Source organism: Manis javanica, chromosome 5 (assembly GCF_040802235.1).
Source record: "Manis javanica isolate MJ-LG chromosome 5, MJ_LKY, whole genome shotgun sequence".
Lineage (NCBI taxonomy): Eukaryota > Metazoa > Chordata > Mammalia > Pholidota > Manidae > Manis > Manis javanica.
Window position 1 is genome coordinate 4229735 of NC_133160.1, and position 21418 is coordinate 4251152.

The following is a 21418-nucleotide window of genomic DNA, read 5'->3' on the forward strand; positions in this document are numbered from 1 at the left end:
AAAAATGTTTTTTATTTCCAAGCAATTTTTTAAAAATGTTTTTCTGACTTTGAATTTAGTTAGGTTGTGTAGAAATGTGCCCTGTTACTAATTCTTTGAATTATGTTGAGATATGAGATGACCTGATAGAGGGTCAGTTTTTTGTGAATGTTGCATGTGTGTTTGAAAAGAGTGTGTAGTCTGTGACTGCAGCCATGGTAACGTGTGTGTGTGTGTGTGTGTCTGTGCCTATACAACACATTCATATGCACACATGCACATATGTTTGCAAACACACATATATAAAATGAATTATATTTGTTCATTGTGCTTTTAAATCTTCTACATCATTACTGACCTACTGTCTGCTTGACTTACAAATAATTGAAAGGTGCTAAAAATCTCTCATTATGATGATGAATTTTCCGATATCACCCTATATCCACAGCAATTTTTGCCTTGTGTATTTTGATGTTATTTTATGGCCATATCTTCCTGGTGGATTGGACCTTTCATGGACTGACTCTATCCTTAATAATGATTTTCATAGTATATCCTGTTTCATCTGATTAGTAAATGTTTGCTCTTCCGTCCCTGTGCTTTCAACTTCTCTGTGTCCTTATGTTTCAGGTATGTAAGTAACATATAACAGGAGGTTTAAAAGTCCAATTTGATAATGCCTGTTAACTGGCAAGTAAATCACATTCATTTTTAATCATCTTTTTAATTTCTATAAATTGTACTTTTTATGCACCTCCCCCCCACTTTCTTGCCATATTTTAAGGGATTAGTTGGGCTGTGTTTATTCCTAGGGTTTTTTTTTTTTTTCTTCGGGTTTAGACGCTGTACAATACTTGTATTATTTTAGTGGCTACCTCTGGAATTATAATACCTTAATATCTTAATATCTTAATATCTTAACCCTTTTCCTGATAATGTTCTAAGAAATTTAGAACACTAATCTAATCATTACTCTCCCAAATTACATGCTTCTCTTTTCCAGTACTTTAGCTATGTCCTTTTTTCTAATCCCACAAATTTAATGGTTTACTTAAGGTTTTGGGTTTTTTTTAGATTTTTAACATTTTCAAATTCTTTGCCCATTATATCTTCTTAAAAATCAGATCTTCCCTCTTCATAAATTACTTTTGTAGAAGTCATTTAGTATTATGCTGCTCTCAGTATTGTTTATATGAAAATGTCTCTGTTTATCCTTGTTCTTGAAAGGTTATTTGGCTGGGTACACAAATCTAGGTCGATGGCTCTGTTCTGTCCTATTTTTGGCAGATTCAAGTTCATTTAGTTTTATTAAACCTGCTTAGTCCCTGGTACCAGTAATTTGCCCCCTTGTATCACTTCTGGAAAACTATCAGGCATTTTTTTCTTTACCTACTGCTTCTCCTCAACCCTTCTTTTCTCTTCTTCTGGAAGACGTTAGTCAGACTCTCTCATTATAGCTGCTGTGTCTCTCAGTACTTTTTTCTTTTTTTTTTTCTTTTGACCAAAGCAATGAGGGAACTTCTGGCATCTCAGTACTTTTTTCTTAGGCTTCAGCCCCCTCTCTTTTTTTTCCTGAATTTTGGTTATTTTTTTACATCTATTTTCCAGTTCACTAATTCCCTTTTCAACTATATCTAATCTGCCCCACTAAGATTTTATGTCAACCGTTATATTTTTTATTTCTTAAAGCTCTATTTGATTTTCAAATCTGCTTGGTCATTTTTATAGGCTCATGTGTTTTGCTTTTTTAAAATTCCATCTTTTATTTCATTAAACATTTCTTACAGACTTTTCTTTATCTGTGATAGCAATTCTAATATCTGATACTCTTGGGACATAAATTTTTTCTTCTAACTCTTACTCTGCATTGGGTTCCTTATTTGTATATTTGGTGATCTTTAATTGGGAACCCATGTTTATTTGATTTTAATCCATTGAAAACCTTAAAGTCTAAAATGAGTGTGTTTTCCTCAAGACAGCATTCATATTTGCTTCTCCTGGTGGTCAAGGGACAGCGGCAGCCTGGGCCCACCCTGACCTCTGGTTGCCCCCAGCCTCTTACCATAGGAAATGCTGACACTGACGTTGGCCCTCAGGACGGTCTACACAGTTTCTTCTTCAGCTCACTTTGGGGGCTGGGGAACTCAGAGGCTTCCCTACTTCTGACAAATCATACTTTACATTAAATCTAGTGCACAGTGAAGGTGTCCCCCAGAATATTCAGAAAGCCACACTGCAGAAGCAGGGTGCTGATTCATATCTTTAAGGAGCACAGTTCCTGCTCCATGGGGAATGGATTTCAGGGGGGCACACTGGGAAACAATGAGTGAACACTCAATCTTTCAGGGCACAAATGATGGTCATTTGACCCAGACTGAAGGGAAAAAGGTAGGAATAAGTTAATGGAGTACCTGCTTATTAACTTGTCCCCCTTGTTTACTTATAGGCACAAAACTGTGTGATTAGTCACTAACTTTCATCAACTTATAATTTATCTTCCATTGTTCACGTTAGATTTGCAAATAGTGAAAAGTTTGATAATATCCGTTGTGGCCAAAGGTGTAAGGATGCAGACACTCTCATACACCTGTGGTGCAGGGTTAACTGCAACAGCATTTTTGGAGGACAATTTGGTCAAATCCATCAACATGTTAAGTGCACACACAATTTCTTTGTTAGGAATTTAGCCAAAGGACACACAAAATTCACACCAAGACACATTAAAAGGATGTCTAATAGAGGGTTATGTGTAATAATAGCAACAATGACAAAAAATTGGCCACAAACTAAATGGCCATCTTCAGAGGACTGGTTAGCTAAATCAAGTGTCATCTATATAGTGGAATACTATTTTGTCTCCTGTACAAAGAGATAAGTCTAAGACGGAAAGATATCCCTGATAATTTAAGTGTAAAAAGCAAAATGCAGCATGATGTGTATAGAAAGATTGCATTCATAAAAAAATTTTTAATGACCACATAAAAAACATATACATTTATATGCAGAGATCGGCATGAAACCATTTTCTGGAGGATGCACAAGAAACTGTTAGAATTATTTATTTTGGAGGGAGCAACCAGGGCTTCGGGGTAGAAAGCTACTTTCACTTTTCATTTTACACCTTTTTTTATACATCTTGAACATTTTGAAAATTCCATTGCAAGCCACGCACTGCTTTTGTTTGAAGAGTTTAGCCTGTTTTTATTGGGCTCTTCTTGATTAAGGCACCTGCTTCCCCCAGTTATTACATCTCCTGCTTATGCTATTTCATTATTTTCTCTGGTTCTGCCCTCAAAGACTATGAATATGCCTGAGTCCCTCCAGTCCTAAAAAACCCAACTTCCTCAAAGATTTCCAAAATCTATTATTAAGTCAAAAACACAGATTTCAAATAATATACATAGGATATTCCCATTTTTGTAAAAAAATTTTTGAATAAATGCATGTGTGTGGGTTGGGGGTGGGGGCAGGTCTAGAAAGATGTATTCATTCGTTCAACCAAAATGTGTTGTGTGCCTGCCATGAGCCAGGCCTTTCTGCAGAGAAGGAAGTTCAAGGGGGCTGAGGGTCCTGCACTCAGCCTCTCTCTGCATCCCAGACACTGGGACCGGGAGGGTCACGTGCACCAGCAGGTTAGTGGCAATTCACTCTGGGTGAGGTGATTGTGGGTGAGCTTTTATATCACCTTCATGCTTTTCTGTATCTTCTGATTCATTTCTTGCCCTGTGTATGGCCTAAAAGAACTTATATAAAAATAATAATTAAGCCATAAAACATAATCTCTCTATCCTCTGGTTTTGTCTGTCTTCTGCAAACTCCTACACTCATCCATGCAATGTTGGGGACACAACTGATACTAAACAATTTTTCCTGTGTATCTGGAGATCTTATTTAAGTAGGTGTCCTGTGTTTTGTCTCAACCCTGCTCATCAACAGCCTGCTCCCAGCACCGCTCCTCTTGGAGGAACCCCCTCGGCTCCACCTGGCCCTCCCCGTGGGGCTGCTTTCCTCGGGATCCGGCCTCTGGCTGACCTCCACCCCCTGTCCTCCCCCAGGTGTGCATCGGGGACAAATGTGTGGCCCCACCAGACCCCCACCACTTGTTCCTTCTACCCTGTCAGCTCCTAAAACAGCACACCCCAAAACCAGGACTGTCCCAGTTGTCCATCTCCGGGGACAGTCCTCCAGCCCCACTTCCTGCCCTCACCCCAGCATCGACCACTGCCACAGCCTCACCTCCACGTCTGGACTCAAGGTGGTCGCCTGCAGGTCCAAGCTCCCCTTGCCCAACTCCGCCCCCCACATCCACCAGATCATCCTTAACACAAGCCGACAGAGCCTCGGGCCTGGGTCCCCAACAGCCTGTCACCGGGCCACCATGGCAGTTTGGCCACATCTGATGGCTACTGTCTTATAATCGGGTCAACATCTCTCTCCAAATCAACTAACTCATTTTCACTTATTTTTTAAAATAACTTTCCCTGTATGCTTTAGCCTCATGCTAACAAAATCCCAAGCTTGATGGGTCAGTAATCGAATTGAGTCAAAATAGATATGCACCTAATCAAATGCCAACTGCACCTCACGTACCTGAAATTGTGGCCAGGGCCCCCCACCTGGGCATGACACCCTTTGGAAAGCACTGCCTTTCCAAATGCCCACCTGCTCCTGCCCTGCTCCTCTGTGTGAAGAACACTCCAGGCCCCCCCAGCTGGCTAACTGGCCTGCCCAGCTGCTGCTCCTGGCCTCTCCGTCTCTCCCTGTGGCACCCCCTCACCGGGTGCCGCCATCACAGGGACTAATTACATCCCCCCAACCGGGCCCGACTGCTGCTTCACACCTCCGTGCCGCCCTCGCAGCCCCCACTGGAGTGCCCATTAGGCTCTCCCCCACCTGCAAGGCAGCCACTTGTCCTGCCAGGCTCTCCAAGAGCTCCTCCCCCAGCAGACGATCAGCGGCGGGCAGAGCTCTGCTGAGGCTCTGCTGCCCTGGCTCAGGGTGCCAGACCCTCATCCCTCACAAAGGCTTCTCTGCCAGCCTGTGGCCAGGCACGCCGAGGCACTTGGTGCATGCTGGGCAGAGGCCGGGGGCTGCCTGTGCAGGCGAGAGGAGACTGGTCCACCCACCGGCTCGTGCCACCGAAGCTGCACACTTGCACACTCTCCTTCCCTCACCTGGAGGACGGGGGCGGTCACGATGGCCGCCCCAAGGCCTGTTGGGAGGATGGAGCCCCTGAGTAAATGGGGCTCTGCCCACTCCAGAGCTTTACAGAGACGGGCGGCTTATTGTTGGGACGGTAACGGGGACATTGGTGACTAACCCGCTGTGGCCACTCAATTAGCACTGCTGAGGTCCCTCGTGTGAATTGCGTGTGGTCTCCCCAGGATAAGAACACCGCGGATCCAGGGTCTTGAGGGAAGGCAAGAATTACAAGCCTGTTTACGTAACATTTAGGAAGCCAACGCGTTTTCCTGTACCTCCTCTGCAACACTTAAGCCAACATTTGCGTCTCTGGGATTCTATTTGTATGGTAATTTAAAAATAGGGTTTGGACTTACAGCCGGCCTTTCTCTTGAAACTCCAAAAGCACATTAATTTTCTAGACGGTAAAATAACGCCATAATTAAATATTACCATTTCTCTTAAAATCTGGTAGCTCCTAACAAAATGGGTTTTTCAAAACATGATGTAGATTTCCCCACAAAATTACACTCAAGGGAAATTTCTTATTTTGAATGTACGGAAGAGACCACGAACTTAATCTCAACACAATGTAAGAAAAATTGATTTGTTAAATTACAATAATTTTCTTGCATTTAAAATCTCCATGCTTCCTGGGGTGGCTGACCCAAAGCCCCCCCTAGGTGCGTCTTTGGGGGAAGCCCTAGGGAGCAGGATGTTTTGTGTCATTGTTTATGAAGCTTCCCAAATGCCCTTCCTGGTGGTTCCAATTGGAGATTTTGTTCTGTGTTGCAAACAGAGGCAAGGCTGGGCGACCCCACTACCCTCGCCCTTCGGTCTCCAAATACGCTCCCGGTGCCCGTGTTAACGAAGGTTTCCCACGTGAAAGAGGCGTGGGCCCCGCAGCCGGCCTCCCATAGGCTCCCCCTTCACCAAGTCAGGGCCTAAGGACGGAGTCTGGTGGCCCCGGGCTGGAGGCTGAGGCTGGAGGTGGTGGTGCCGGGTTTCACCCCGGGCGCCCAACCGCCCCAACCACAGCTCAAGAGGGCCCCCTTGTGGAGAGTCCTGAGAACAGCCCAGGTGTGGTGTACTTCCCCCAACGCCGGGGTTGCTCCCCCAGGCCTCCGACAGGTCCGGGCAGTTCTCAGACCCTAAGGGACTCAGTGGAGACCACTAGCCTCCAACTTTCTCTCTTCAAAACCTGCATATTTCTTTGGGATGGGAAGGTTCTTGACCCCTCTTGGGAAGACCTGGTGGAGAACCAGACCCCAAAGCCGCATGAAGAGCTAAGCTCAAGGTCCTACCCAAAGGTGCGTCCTGTGCCCTTTTCCAGGAGGCTTCACCACAGCGACACAAACGTCTTTCTCATTGAATGTCTCAAGACCTTGTGACTGTCTCGCCAAATTCCTGTTCTATAGAACAATGAAAGCTCCAGTCTTTTGCCAAGAGAGCGAATAAGGATTCGAGCCACTGGGAGACCTGGACACACCTTCTGTCTGGCAAATGCTGCCTGCGACTACAGCCCTTAGTCAGGCGTCAGAATGTCGAGGAGATCCGGGCACATCGAGGCACGGGGAGGGCTCGGGCTCCATCTGCCCAGGCCCGGACGCCCCTTACCCCACCCCTCAAAACACAGGATGGAGTGTTGGTGTCAGTGGAGAGCATTGACCGAATTTGGTCTGAATTATGAGTACCCAAGGGCCAACATGCAGACCTGGGACTGCAGGCGCTACAGCAGAGCTAACGCGGCCTTGTCTCCAAGACCCCAAGAACATCTGGGTGAAAAGGAAGAACTTCCATCAGTCGCCCTGATGCCTTGGCTATTTGCAAACAGCTGGGTCTGGCTGGAATTTTCAGTTTTCATCAGGGTGGAAGCCCCAGCCAGGGCGGGGACTAATTAGCCTCATCACGGGGCTGAGGGAAAGTTTCGGTGTGAATAGTTTTTGTTCTGGAAGATTCCCAAACAGACAGAGTGGCTGATGAGCCAGGCCTGCAGGGCCGGACTGTCTCCCCAGCTCCCCATCCCTTGCCCATCCGTGAGCTGTGTGTTTCCTTTCCCTTAGCAGGGAAGGCTCAGCACAGGCCACGGGGAGATGTCTGGGTGGCCAGCTGTGTTCCTTCACAAAATATTTTCAATTTCAGAAACACAAACAGAAAATAATCACCTTTTCCAGGAGGCACCAAGCAAGGCCCACGTCATCCCCCGGCCCCTCGGCCAGGCTCATCTGGGACTTCACAAGGAGAACTGGGTGAATGGGGACAAACCAGCTGTGCTCTTTAATAGCCTTTCCAAATGCTGACATTGGAATCCGGTGCCCACCAGCTCAGGTCTGCTGTGCCAGGCACGCAGTCCCTCCAGAATCCCGCAGGGCAACTTACAACTCTTTGAGCTCACCAAGCAAAGGAGAACACATTTCACAGTCCAGGCTGTGGAGAGTGGCGCATACTTTTTGTAGAGCACACCCGCGTCTGAGTCCCAGGAAGGCCGATCCAACCCCCACCAACACCTGGCCTCGAGGGCAAAGGCCTAGGATTAGCTGCCTGATGAGTTTCAATTGCCGCCAACTGAGAGACAGCTGAGGAATCTGGGGCCAGCCAGCCATGCCAGAGGGGAAGTTTGGACTCCTTATAATTCAGACTTTGTCTTCATATTTCTGTGATTTGCTGGGACTGTCATAGCATGCCAATCTGCAACCTTCCCTGGGGAGTTCAAACGGAAAAGTCTGCGTGCCTTTTGTGCAATGACTTCATTGGAAAGCATATCTTTTGCTGTCACAATGCCACAACGGCTGCCGTTTCAACAGCCGGTTTCTGAAGCTTGTTGGAGAAGCAGCTAGCGCATCCCCCTGCACGCCAGCAAGTCTAGTTTGTAAATGGCGGCAGCCTCTAATCAAGAGAGGTTACTTTTAGGGTGGGGATTTTTATTTAAAATATATGTAAGCTTCCAAGTCCAAACATTCTAGGTCAATTACCTCAAGCTAAGAATTTTGAAATAAACCAGAAGGTTTCAGACTCCATTTTTTAAGCAAGAGAACACTTTTTTCAAAGCAAATCTTAATTAGTGTCCCACTATATAAGCCAGAGCAAAAAGCAGGGGCTGCTTGACCTAAAGCTGGGGGTGGGAGGCAAGAACCTGAGTCACTGGGTTTCCCCTTCTCCCAAAAAGCTGTCATGGTGTTCAGAAACCAGCTCGAAAGCCTCTGACACGGCGACATGTAACACACACACACACACACACACACACACACACACACACTCGATTCTTGAGCTAGAGCTACACTAGCCAATAAGGCAGCCACCAACCACAGGTGGCCCCTGAGCCCCCTAAAATGTGGCAATCTAAATTGAGTTGTGTGGTTGAGTATAAACACACACCTAATTTTGAAGACTTCTATGAAAAAAGCATATAAAACATCTCATTAACAGTTTTCATATTTATTACATGTTGAAATATAATATTTGGAGCTGGATAAAATACCATTAAAATTAATTTCACCTGTTACCATTTAGCCTTTTTAAAGTGGCTAATAAAAAATGTAAAACCACCTATGTGGATGCATTTGTGGCTCATATTGTTTCTGTTGAACAGGGCCACTCAGAGCTAGGTAGAGCCTTCCCTGGGGTATAGAAGCATATCAGGGTCCTGGGTTGCCTGGGGCAGCTTCCAAGGTTCAACAACGACCCTAAAGCAAAGCACCTGACATTGGTTCTTATGCTGGAGCCATCTTAGCCCCAAGGCTCTCAGCAGTAGTTGATACTTACACTTAAATCTCCCTTTGTCTACTTGTCTTTCCTCATGGCCTGCTTGGATCAGCCCAGGTCCCTAGCCTGCTGGGAACTCACTCCCATACTGACCGCCCTTCACCCTCAGCAGACCAGCTGTCTCTTTCTCTCTACTTCCATTTCAAACTTGACCCTAATAGCCACACACTTGATGAAAACCACCAGTTTTTTTTAGGAGGAGAAATCCCAAGGGCTGGGAGAAGTATCAACAAGGAACTCATAAGCATTGGTCTAACGTACAAGTCATTCAATCATTCAACTAAAAGTGGCAATTATAACACATTTATAGAGCACTTGCTATGTGGAGGCACTGTTCTAAGCGCTGTGCATGTCTTAAAAAATATTCATTGAGCATCCTTCAGGAACTGTGCTAAATGCTGGGAAATTAGCAGTGAGTAGGAAAGATGTCCTCATGTTGCTGGCAGATTAGTGGGGGAAACAGTGAGAAAAAGGAAGGAAGAAAAGGAGGGAAGGAAAAGGAAAGAGAGGAGACTAGCATGACACTCCAGTAGCAATGAGCACACCCAGCACCAAGATCTTGGTTTCTAAACACCATTCTCCAACATAAGGATCTAGGACTTCTTGGAGAAATGACTGATTTCAGGGCTGGGGCAGGTAAAGTACAAAATGAGCCTTCTGGTGCCAGAAAACGAGGAAGTGCTCCAAAAACTGGCAAGGGCATGTAGAAAGTTACACAGGAGCGAAGTTGCAGGAGCTCATCATGGCCAAATCTGGGAAAATGGAACAACAAAGTGAATAATGACAGCAATAGATTGTGACCTATAAAGTAAGTATCCCTGAGCTCCTACTAATACAAATAACTAAGTGAAGAGATAAATGCTTCCTTACAGCACAATTCCAATAAATACATTCAGGAAAAATGATGAAACTAGAGAATGACAGTTTTGAAAACACCACAGTAATAATTATTGCGAGCAAGAACAGTCAATGGTATCGATAGATGCTAAAATGAGGGTGGGAGTATGATGAAAAACAAGATCTCTGCATTATTTCTAAGTATGACCCCATAAGACATTATTAATTACAAAGATAAAATTAGTCATTTAACAGGGGAGAACGCTGGTAGACACCCCAATAAGCAGGTCATCAAAATTATCATCATTATTGGGACCAACTGACATCACGTGCCTCCTCAGATGAGGCGCTGCAAGACGCACAACACTGCTTTTAGGGGATTCTTACCAAGACTGCATAAGTTGAATTTAACCATAAGGAAACATCAGGCAATCCTGAATTGAAGAACATACTACAAAATAACTGGCCGGGACTCTTCCAAAGTGTCAAAGTCATGAAAGACAAAGACCAAAGAAGTGTCTCTGATCCAAGGAGGCTAAGGGGGCCTGACAACTGAATGTGGTCCTGGGTTGGATCCTGGACCAGAGAGGGGACATTCAGTGGACAAGTAGTGAAGCTTGTGTATTAAAAGTTAGATTAAAGTTAGATTTAAAAAGGTAGATTAAAGTTAAAAGCACTGTTATCCACGTTAATTTCCTGGTTTTGATCATGTACTCTGTCCATTTAAGATGCTAACCTTGGGGAAACGGGATGAAGGGCATACTAGAATTCTTCCTATTGCTCTTGAAACATGTTTATTAAGTTTCGATTTGAAATTATTTTAAATTGAAAAATCAAGAAATAGAAGTAAAAAACAGAAAGTAGGTAAATAATTGCCAGTTGTGACAAATGCTGCCGAAGAGAAAAGGGAATGGAAAATAGCAGAAGGGGAGTGTTTGACATCAGCCTGCCCGGAAATGCCGTTCATGTTCAGACCTCATTGAAAAAGGAGAACCCGACCCAAAGCAGAGGGAAGGGCACTCTGGCAGAGGAACAGCATATGCAGCAGCCCTGAGGCAGTGCGGTTGCCCATTCATCCCTAGGAACACACAGTGGGGAAGCATGGTGGGATCTGATGGCTGACGCTGGAGACGGGAACATGGCTGATTTTAAAGGGACTCGCGGATGACAAGGAAGCACGTGGCTGTTGCTCTAAGGGAAACCACAGGAAGTTTTCAGCCATCATGTAAATTTCCTTTGACACACTTGTGATTCTTTGAAATTATAATCCATAGTGGGCCTATTAGATTAACACCAGCCTCTCCAAGATAACAGGCACTCCAGCCCTCTCGAGCAACTTTATGAAGACCTACAGGAGCCATTCAGTGTGTGTGCATGGGTGACGGCCCCAAGGAAGAGAGGTCAGGCTGTGGACTTCGGATGCCCCTCGGTACCTGTTATGGGTTGAACTGTGTCCCCAAAAAGGTATGTCTGAATCTTAAGCCCTGGCACCTGTGAATATGGTCTTATCTGGAAGCAGGATCTTTGCACATGTGATCAAGTTAAACTGAGGTTATGATGGGCTCGTATGTGCCCGACCTAATCCAGTGACTGGCGTCTCCATCAGAGAAAGGAGAGGGAGATGTGGGCACAGACATGTAGGCACACAGAAGACAGCCATGTGGAGACGGAGGCAGAGACTGGAGTGACACAGGCGCCTGCCAAGAATGTCTGGAGCCACCAGGAACCAAAAGAGGCAGGACCCTCCCCTAGAGCCTCAGGAGAAAGCCACCATCCCATACATTGATTTCAGATTTCTGCCCTTCAGGTTATGAGAGACGGGGTCCTGTTGCTCTAAGTCACCCAGTCTGTGGTCTCTGTTGCAGCCTCCCGGGACGCACAGCCATTCTCCTACTGCATTCTTGAGGTGGAGGGATAACTTCACCCCCTGTCTGCTCCCTTCATCCCCAGGTTATTTTCTACAGCCGTGAGCCCACATACACTTACTTATTAAATCATACCTACTTAGAGTTTTACGTAATACTTTAAAATCAAGTTCAGACCAACCCCCTTTTAAAACTCAGTCTTGTCCTGGGCAATGCGGTCTAGGAAAGCACTCATTTGCTACGGTAACTGTGGCTGCTTTTACCACCCTCTAAAATCAATGCGTAACCACTGAAATGAGAAATGCTCACCATTGCACCCCAAATCACTCGGCACGCCTCCTGGAACTTTGGAACATGCCAATTAGGGTAGGAAAAAACAACACCTTTTTCTTTTTGCCCCCAAAGATAGATACCTGATATTTCTCCATCTGTTCTGGCTACAAGCCCCACATTTTTTCTCCACTCTCCTCCCCTTCTGATTCCTACCCACTCTTCTCATAATCCATAAAGAAGATGTGGAGTGTGGACCTGGGGACAAAACTTCTCTAAGCCTCTATTTTTTATCTGTAAAATGAGGATAACTGCATCCACCTAACAGAAGTGTTGTGAAGAGTAGATAAGAAAGGGAAGTGCATCTTTTATTCCATGCCTATGCAATGTCCAGAATGGGTACCTCCATAGAGACAGAAAGCAGATTTGTGGCTGCCAGGGTTTGCAAGGTGGGCAGGATGGGGGAATGACTCCTGCATATGGATTTCTTTTGCAGGGGATGAAAATGTTCTGGAACTAGACAGTGCTGATGGTTGTGCAGCATGACCAGCGTCCTCCAGTGCTGCTGGATTTTACTTGTACACTTCAAAATGGCTAAAATGGTGACTTTTATGTTAGGTGTATTTTAGCAATATTTGTTTTCTAATTGGGTAAGAAGCATCTGTCTGGAGTGACACCAACCAAGTATTCCATCCCATGAACCTCAGTTTCATCGTCTGCAAAGTGGACGTGTTGATGGAACTTGTGTCCTGGGTGGCTGGGCAGAGGACACCTGTCGGTCCACAGGAATGGCTGGCACTGGAGGCGTTCCATCGATTCACTGACAGGCTGCCGACCCCGGGACCGCTGGGAGGGCTCCCCATCATAATACAGAGCAGCGGGTCTCAAGTCAATGTCAGCCAGGTGGCCACAAGTGGGGGAGGCTCAGCAAGTGTCCTTCCCCCTGAAGGCCGCAGGCAGGTTCCATACAGTGCTCACCATGAAGCCTGTTCCGTCCATTCTAACTCCCGAGAACACACGGGCTGGAGCAGCTCATATTTTAAACCCCAGTAGCCTGGTCTGAGCATTTGGATGCTCCAGATTTAATTCTGCAGGTAATTTGAACGATGCTATCTAATTTCAAATGTCCCTGCTCTTATGAGTGCAAAAGCAGCATAATTTTTAATTAGTGGGTAAACAGTAAATAATGGATGGCGGTAAGTGGACACCACTGTTAATTAAAAATCCATGGTTGATAAAAATCAGTTTGGCCCATGCATTTAACTCAGTCTATCAGGTCCCTGCGAAAAGGTGTGAACCCCGCCCCCCAGCACCATCTGCTTTCAGCTGTTGCCCCTTTTGTTGAGACATTTCTAAGGGAGAAAAAGAGAGAGAAAGAAAAGGAAAACAAGTCTGCCTCAAAAGCTACAACTGGAGAAATTTCATGTATTCATTTATAATCGGTCAATTTAAGTTTTGCAACCTTGAAGTTGAAACTTCAAGAACAGTCGAGAGGGGATGTTATGCCCCACTCCGTTGTCACAAAGAAGGTCTCCTGTCGTGTTTTATGTTTGGGGTGTGCATGTTCTGAATACCGTGAGATCTCACCATGTCTCACGTAGTCTCCTGACTTAATTAAATATGATTTTCTCACGGAAACACAAAACAAACTGAAACACACTTAGTGGGAACACACTGCCTGAGGATTCATGACAAAATACAACGCTGCAGGCCATCTCTGCTTGGTGACTTCAGAAAACATTTCCTTAAGAAACAGAGCTTTGAGGAGACAACGCCAATATAATTTTTAGGGCTCATTCACAATTTTGCTCTGAGATGTAAGCTTGCCTTTCCCACCAGGCAAATAATGCTGACAGCCCCAGTTTCATCCATCCTCCAAACTGACACTTCCAGACAGGTTTGGTGGACACTGGTGAAGTTCAATTAACCCCCAGCATTGAATCCGGGGGACCGAGCACCTCCCCAGAGCTGCGGCCGCATGAGTGGGGAGGCTCACGATGTGATGGTGATGTGTGTGAGTCCCAGCCCAGGATTCCCAAAGGCATTAGGCTGGTCCAGCTTTGACACTTCCCCACACACCACAGCATCCTGGGGCTGGTCCCCGAAAAATTAGATGTGCCCAAGTTAACACAGAACCACTGCAAGCTTCTCTCTCAAGCCTCCCTCGGTACTGCCCACCCTGTAGAGTGGCCCCAACTCTGGGGGCACCTGAGTGCCCACATGGCTGCGTGAGGCCATCTGAAACCTGGCTGGTTGGTTAGCTGTTCTCATCTCTCTTATTTAGCTGGTTAAAACCAGTACATCAGTCATAGGACAAACCAAGAATCCGGCAGGGCTCCAGTGCTCGACTGGCCTTCCAGTCATTCATCCACCCATTCATTCAGCCCGTGTCTGCTGAGTGCCCTGCACTCCTCCAAGTCTTGAAAACAGCCCCTGTCCCTTGCAAGATAGGCAACGGTTAAGCCATCAGGCCAGGGGCCAAAAACCTGGGCTCTGTCACCCTTGGGAAGCGTGTGCCCCCGTGTGTACCGCTTGGGAAGTGGTAAGCCGTCCCCATGTGGAGCCTGGTTCTCCACCCACAGGAAGCCGCTGACGCCAACACCCATCTCCTAGTGCCATTGGGGAGGTTGGGCAGGAATGCACAGAGCGGGTACTTGATTAACAGGAACCACCAGGTCCTCACCATCATGACCATCATGCCACTCCTGCCTTCTCAGCTGCTCCCCGGGGCCCCCAGGGAGTGAGGAATCCACAATGCCTCATTTTTCTGAGAGGCTGCTGGGACGCAGAGAGTTTGGGGGCCACTTGCCCCATAAAACAGCTGCAGAGGGGCAGTGTGGGGACCCCAGGCCTCCCTAGACCTTCCCTGGCCACGCTGCAGTTCCTGAGCCCGAGATGGACGGTGGACGGAGCACTGGGTAAGGGGACAGAACACGCCATTCGCTCGTTTCTCCACTTAGCCCCCAAGCCTTCAGGGCATCCCAGACCCCAAGGGCCTGGCTCCCTGGGCTAGCCAGTGTCTCCACAGAGGCCCACCTTGCCTCAGCTCACCCCCTGACCCACTTGGGCCACAGGCTCAGTGGGTAAAAGTGCCGTTGGAAAGCCCAGCTGAAGGGGCTGGCCAGCCTCCATGAGCAGAGCCCACTGCCGTGATACTTGCGTGCAGATCGCCACCAAGCTTCCCATACATCCGCCGTCGGGGTTGTGTCAAGCCCAGCCCTCTGGGTGGAGGCGAGAGTTTCGGGGGGATTGCTGCTCTTTAGCAGCAGAAGGTCCCGGTGCCTCTCAGCAGGTCTTCCAAGAGATTGCAAACAGGTTCATGGCCAGGCCTGGCTTGTCTCCACAAGATGAGCATACCAAGAGGTCACTTAGGGGGGCCTGGGGCCCTGGGCTGCCCTTCCCTGAGGCCTCCAGCTCCCCCTGGCCCCGCCACTGGCCCCGTGCATCAGCCCCAGCACCCACCACTCGTTTACGGAGCGTCCTTCATGTGCCAGGTGTGGGCCTGGGTCCCACGGATGCGGGGGTGGCAACATGGGCCTGGCACCGAGGAGGGTGCATGGGACAAGGCCTCGGCGGGCAGGCAGTAGGTCTGGCCTGCTCTGTGCGGCACAGGTCAGGCAGCACCTGGGCCCCCTGGCGGGGCGGGGGGCAGTCGCCCCGCAGCCCCTCAGGCTCAGTGTGCGGTGCCCCAGCCGGGAGTGCAGGCGCTCACAGCCAGCATGGGGCGGCTCCTGTCCATAGCAGGCCAGGTTGCAGATGGCCCCGGCTCCCAGGACTCTGGCTCAGCACAGAAATCCTCTTGGAGGATTCCTGGCCCAGGAATTTGGGACAGTACCCCCAGGAGGCTCGGATTCATGGTGGACACACCTGGGAATCAAGGAGGAGGTGAGCCGGGAGGCTGATTCTAGGCACCCTGGTTTGGGTGCAGCCAGAGGGAGTTGGGGCGCCCCGGGGAGGGCCAGGGGGCAGGTGAGGTGCAGTCAGGCCCTGCCTGATTCTCAGCTGCCCCCTGGGCTGGCCCAGGTCAGGTGGGAAGGGCAGAGGGAGTGCCTGGGCGTGCCTGGATAACTAACCCAGGTCTGTCTGCTTTGCAGCCTGCACCACGGAGGCGGCTGCGGTGGCAGAGGGCAGCCACCTGCGCTGGGAACCCCACTGCCAGCAGCCCCTGCCTAACCAAGCACCTATCACTGCAGTGCTGCCCCCGCGCCTTGACGGGCTCTGGATCTCTACTGGGTAAGACCCCAAGGTCACCCTGATCATAGGCTCCCAGGCTGAGAGACTCCAGCCTCTCTGAGCCCCCGTGTCCACCTCTGTGAAATGGGCACAACTCATCCAGTTGTCCAAGAGGCAGGCTACCTGCCAAGCACATGGCTTTGCTTGTCCCCCCTCCACAGAGTGAGCCTGGGAGGCAGGGGATGTACTGGGCCTCATGCCTCAACCACAAACAGAAAATGGATGAAAGCTATCTGTTCAGGACACTGAGCACATACTGTGCACCAGGTATAGGGGACACGATGAGCTGAGCATGCTGACAAAGAAATAAGTGACATAAACCAGAGATGGTGTGAGCTCGGTAATGAAGGAAACGAAAGCAAAGAGGTGATGATGAGTGACCTGGGTGGGTTCTTTTGAGAGTGGTCAGGGAAGGCTGCTCGGAGGTGGTAACACTCAGCTGCGAGCTGAAAGAAGAGGAGTCAGCCATCCAGAGAGCCAAGGGAAGAGCCAAGCAGAGGGAGCGGCTGGTGGAAAGGTCCTGGGGCAGGAAAGAGCAGACCAGAGAGGGCCCGGGTGTCCTGCTTGCCCGTCTAATTCTCTTTCTAACCTGACAGGCTCACCTGACATTTCAGAGGCCCTGCTGCTGCTCCGGTGCATTGGGCTCTGTGTTCTGCCCTCGTGTAAGGGGCACAAACTCGATAGCAGCCAGCTGAGTTCCCCCTCCTGGGGTGGGGTCAGGGGAGAAGGGAGGCAGAGGTGCCCCCCACAACGAGCACATCCCTTCCTCCTCAACTATCCCCATTTCTCACTCCCCTGGGTCTGGGACCGGACTCTCCATGACCTCCACGACCCTCCCGAGGTCAGGGAGAAATCCAACGGCTGAATATCTGCCAGCGCTCGGGTGGAGGGAGAGGAGGTGAGCTCTGCCAACCACTTGGGGTGCATTCCCCGCCTCTGCCCCCTCCCTGACTCCACAGTCCAGGTGGGACCCAGGTACCACTGGCCAGGGTCTCTCTGAGAGAGAACTGGGGCATGGGCAGAGTAGGGACTGGTTGGAGGCTGCCCCTGCCCCAAGACGACAGCATTACAGAACAGTGCTTCTGGAAACTTCTAGAACTTTCTTCCTAGAAAGTTCCCCTTCTTACTCTCTAGACAGGCTTTGCTGCTTCCTAGGAGTAGTGCAGGGAAGGATCTAGAGTGTGGGCGCCACCGAGCTGCCCGTTTTGGCCTGCCGTGTTCCCGTAGGCAGATCTCCCCGTCCCCAGCCTCTGCCGAGACCGGGTGAGCAGAGGGCTGTGGCCCAGCCCCGAATGTGGGACCTGCCTCTCCCCATTTTCAATGACCACCTGCACTGGTATCTCCTTACGGTTTTTCTTTATCATTGCTTTGTTTACTTACACATATTCATTTTTTTTACAGCTTTACTGAGGTATGATTAATATAGAGTAAACTGCACACATTTATAGTTCACAATAATTATTTTTAAGAGTAACATTACCCAAGATATGGAGGGCATAGCCACTTGCCATAAATAGGAGGTAATGGTGAAAAGAAAGTCAATGAAAGTAAAACAACATTATTAAATTCTCACTAGATTCTTTGCGTAAGGCCCCAAGTTTGTTCCCTTTGGGAAAAAAGGGAGGTTGATGTTAGAGACACGATAGCTCCCATGGAGACTTTCTCCTTAACATAGAAAGATTGAAAGAAAAAGGAAAGACAGTTGTTTTCATGCTGGGTGAGAACACATTTCCTCTACTTCAGCAACCCTGGCATGAACAGGATCCAGCCAATATCAGCACAGGGGGTACCCGCAGAGAATAACATTTGGGAAGGCACCTGCCTGCCCTTTTCCCCCAGAACGCATCCACCGTGCGAGCCCATCTGAACCCTCCATGGGAAAGTCCCCAGGGCCCCCCTGTGCCCAGCCAGCGTGACTGAGGGTCTGGGAGCCGCCTAGTTCCCCTCTGCGCCCAGTCCCACTCTGTGCTTGCTTTCGTCACTAGCAGAAGAGGGCCTGCGGGCCAGGTCCAGCCCTCTGCCTATTTTTGTAAATAAAGCTTTATTGGCACACAACCAGACTCACCGTTCACATACTGTGGGCGGCTGTGTTAGCTCTAGAACCATGGGCTTGAGTCCTTGCAGCAGAGACCAGCTGGCCCACAAAAACAGAAACATTTGTTATCTGACCCTTTACAGAAAAAGTCGGCTGACCCCTGGTTTAGATCAAGCCTGTCACAGACACGACTGAGTCTTGGCCAGGAAAAGTCAGCCTAGCAAAGGGGAGATGGAATGGAAGTGCCCACCACCCACAGTGGACTCACTGAGGACCCAGGGGTGGTCTGCGGTGTGCCGGGCTCTGGGCCAGGTGCCAGGAATCCAACGGGCAAGGAACAGGCAGGACCCTGCCTCCTGGAGCTCCCAGCACAGGGCTCCCAAGGGGTGTGAAGAGCCCATTTCTTAAGCCCTTCCCAGGAGCCGCCAGGGTGCTGGAGGCTCGGAAACCCGGACCATAGATCTGATCCCTCCATGTTACAGAGGAAAGAGTGGGACGTTATCCAGACTCACAATCCGGTGAAAGACAGAAATGGGATGTGGACCTGGGTCCTCTGGATGCAAAGCCTGTGAGCTTCTGGGGCCAATAGGGACGGGGGTGGGGGGCTGTGGCCCGGCAGAGAAACTGAGGCTGCAGGGACCCACCCCCCAAGCTGAGGCCTGAAATGGGGGCCGCGGGAGTGCGAGCACAGCACAGAGGGAGAGGGGCTCTGGGAGCAGGCTCCCCTCCCTGGCCACACCTCTCTCTCCCACCCCACAGCTGTGAGGTTCGCCCCGGGCCGGAGTTCCTCGCCCGATCCTACACCTTCTACCCCAACCGCTTCTTCCGAGCCTACCAGTTCTACTACAGGGACCCCTTCTGCCGGGAGCCTGCCCACTCCCTGCTCATCAAGGGCAAGGTCCGCCTGCGCCGGGCCTCCTGGATCACCCAGGGTGCCACCGAGGCCGACTACCAACTGCACAAGGTGGGCATCGTCTTCCACGACCGCCACGCTCTGCTCAACATCGCCAGGCACCTCAACCAGACCCAGGCTGGCCGGGCTTGTGCCTGGCAGTTGCCCCCTGCTCGGGCCTGGCTGCCTGGGGCACTGTACGAGCTGCTGAGTGCCCGGGCTGAGCAGGACTGCACAGCAGCCCTGGGCTTCACCATGCATGAGCTCAGCTTGGTCCGCATGCAGCGCCACCTGCAGCGGCAGCCCAGGGCCGGGCCCCATCTCGTGGAGGAGCTGTACCTGGGGGACATCCACACCGACCCAACAGAGCGGCACCACTACCGGCCCACCGGCTACCAGCAGCCCCTGCAGAGTGCCCTGGTGAGTCTGTGCCCCGCCCCTGGGGGTGGGGGTGCAGGAGCTGAGTTAAGGATGTCTGGACTAGACACAGAGGGAATATTTTTCAAAAGTGATGATGGATGGATGGATGGATGGGTGGATGGATGGATGGATGGGTGGGTGGTCCAGGCATCCCTATCAAGTGCTCTTTGAACCCTTAGGCACCCCTCACATCTTTTAGCATGTATCCAGTGCCCGCTCTGCACTAAGACACATAAGGAACTAAATCGGATGGGCGGCTTCCCTCCCCTGGGTCTTGGGGATGAGCCCCTGTGCCCTCCTTGTCCTGCTCCACCCCCTCCTCCGCGCCCAGGATCTGGGTAGCCGAGAAGCACAAGGACACGTTCTCATCATCAGACAATCAGCCTGAGCTCTCTTCATGACCTCAAAATCATTCCTTTTGGCAGCCAGTGTTCCAGGCTGGTCTGACGCTAATCCTAGAGAGAAGGTGCTGGCAGTGGGGTGATCACCAGTGCCCACTACCTCATTAAGAGGGCACGCTGCTGCAAAGGCAGATGGCTGGCAGGGACGGGGGGCTGGGGGAGGAGGGAATTCGTGTCTCCCCAGGCAGGGCTTTGGGGCACGAGGGCTCCTGCCCTCCTGCCGCCCGACCAGCCGGCGCGGCCACTGCAACCAGCAGTGCGGCTGAGAAGAGGCACCGAGAGGGCTGTGAGCCTGGATGAGCCCTGCCGGATGTATGGGCATTAAATTAAATGCCTGCTCAGCAACTGCCCCCCTCCCTGGAATAAAAAAAGGAAGATAATTTCGAAGAAGGAAATGCTGCAGATAAACCCTGAAGTAATGAATGAGTCGTTACCTTACGTGCTCTGGGGCCCAAGCCTTGCCCATGACCCAAACCAGATGGTAAACATGAACATTTTTAGAAGTTAATTTAAAACCAATTTTATCCCCAAATTTATTGCCTGGATATAGAATCCTAATCAATTAGCCAACACTGGACCAAAATCGTCTGAGCCTGGTGTCACCCCTGGGGGTTAATGCTGTTTGAGAAATAACTTTATGTAACAGGTTTAAACCAGTAAGAGTTTGGCTTTCACACAAGTGTGAATTCTGCTGGCTGGGGGCCTTGTTTATTAACGCATGCAGCCCTGGACCTCTGCAGAATAATGCTGGGAGATTTTTGATAAAGACTTGTACCTTCTTTCATCCCCATCAAAAGCATCAGAGAAAGAAACACCTTTTCTTTCTCTTCTCTCCCCCTAAAAGCTTGCTAGTTCGCCATTTGTTTCTGCTGTGTAGAAAACCGCTCGCCCCCACGTACCAACTAGCTTTCCTAATGGCCGCCTGCAGAAGGTCTCTCTTTTTGCGCAGGAGGGCAGCCCTGGGATTATTTTGATGTCATGCATTAGGTCCTGTCAATACACATTAGTGTGACAACAGCTGGAATGCGGGTTGAAACGCCTGAACTAGAGTGGACTCTCACCAGCACTCCAGCTAACTGCCACCTTGTTCACTTCTTTCCATCACAAACATTTTTACAGCCATTTGCTAGTATTTCAAAGTGCCTTCGAGTCCCCTGGATCAAAAGCCCCCACACCGAAAACAATGTAGTTTTTCTATATTATGGAAATCAAGGCAAGTTTAGGTTCGTCATAGAAATAAATAATAAGAGCTTATAATGTGGCCATATAAAAAAGAAAAACCTGTTCTCAGCCATCCACCATCTCCTTTCTAAACCAGAACTCCCAAACGCCATTTGTTTGGCATGAAACTTCCCCAGAAGCAATCTGGAAATCTTTAGGGTTTTTTTGCAAAAAAAAAGAAAAGAAAAATATTGAAGCTGATTCCCCGGCTGGGCTGTCAGGACAGCTTTTTCTCCCTTGCCTGTCCTGCATGCGCCCTGACCCAAAGTCTCCTTCTGGTGGCAAAAGCAGGGGATGTTTGCGAGTTCCCACGCCAGCCTTG

The 21418-nt window shown here is 49.4% G+C and overlaps 1 protein-coding gene across 4 annotated transcripts in view; it reads left to right on the forward strand.

The window, feature by feature from the left end:
• APCDD1L (APC down-regulated 1 like) overlaps positions 1-21418 on the forward strand; it is a 54409-nt gene that overhangs the window by 22361 nt on the left and 10630 nt on the right. Inside the window, exons 1-4 of one of the 4 annotated variants that reach the window (XM_073236403.1) lie at positions 4303-14812; positions 15636-15779; positions 15989-18730; positions 18922-19474. In XM_073236403.1, coding sequence (XP_073092504.1) covers positions 18636-18730; positions 18922-19474 — 648 coding nt within the window. In that variant the 5' untranslated portion in view covers positions 4303-14812; positions 15636-15779; positions 15989-18635. Of the gene's footprint in view, positions 1-4302; positions 14813-14984; positions 15780-15988; positions 18731-18921; positions 19475-21418 lie in introns of those variants that run through there. The other 3 variants (XM_073236402.1, XM_073236401.1, XM_017677954.3) reach the window with 3 other exon arrangements.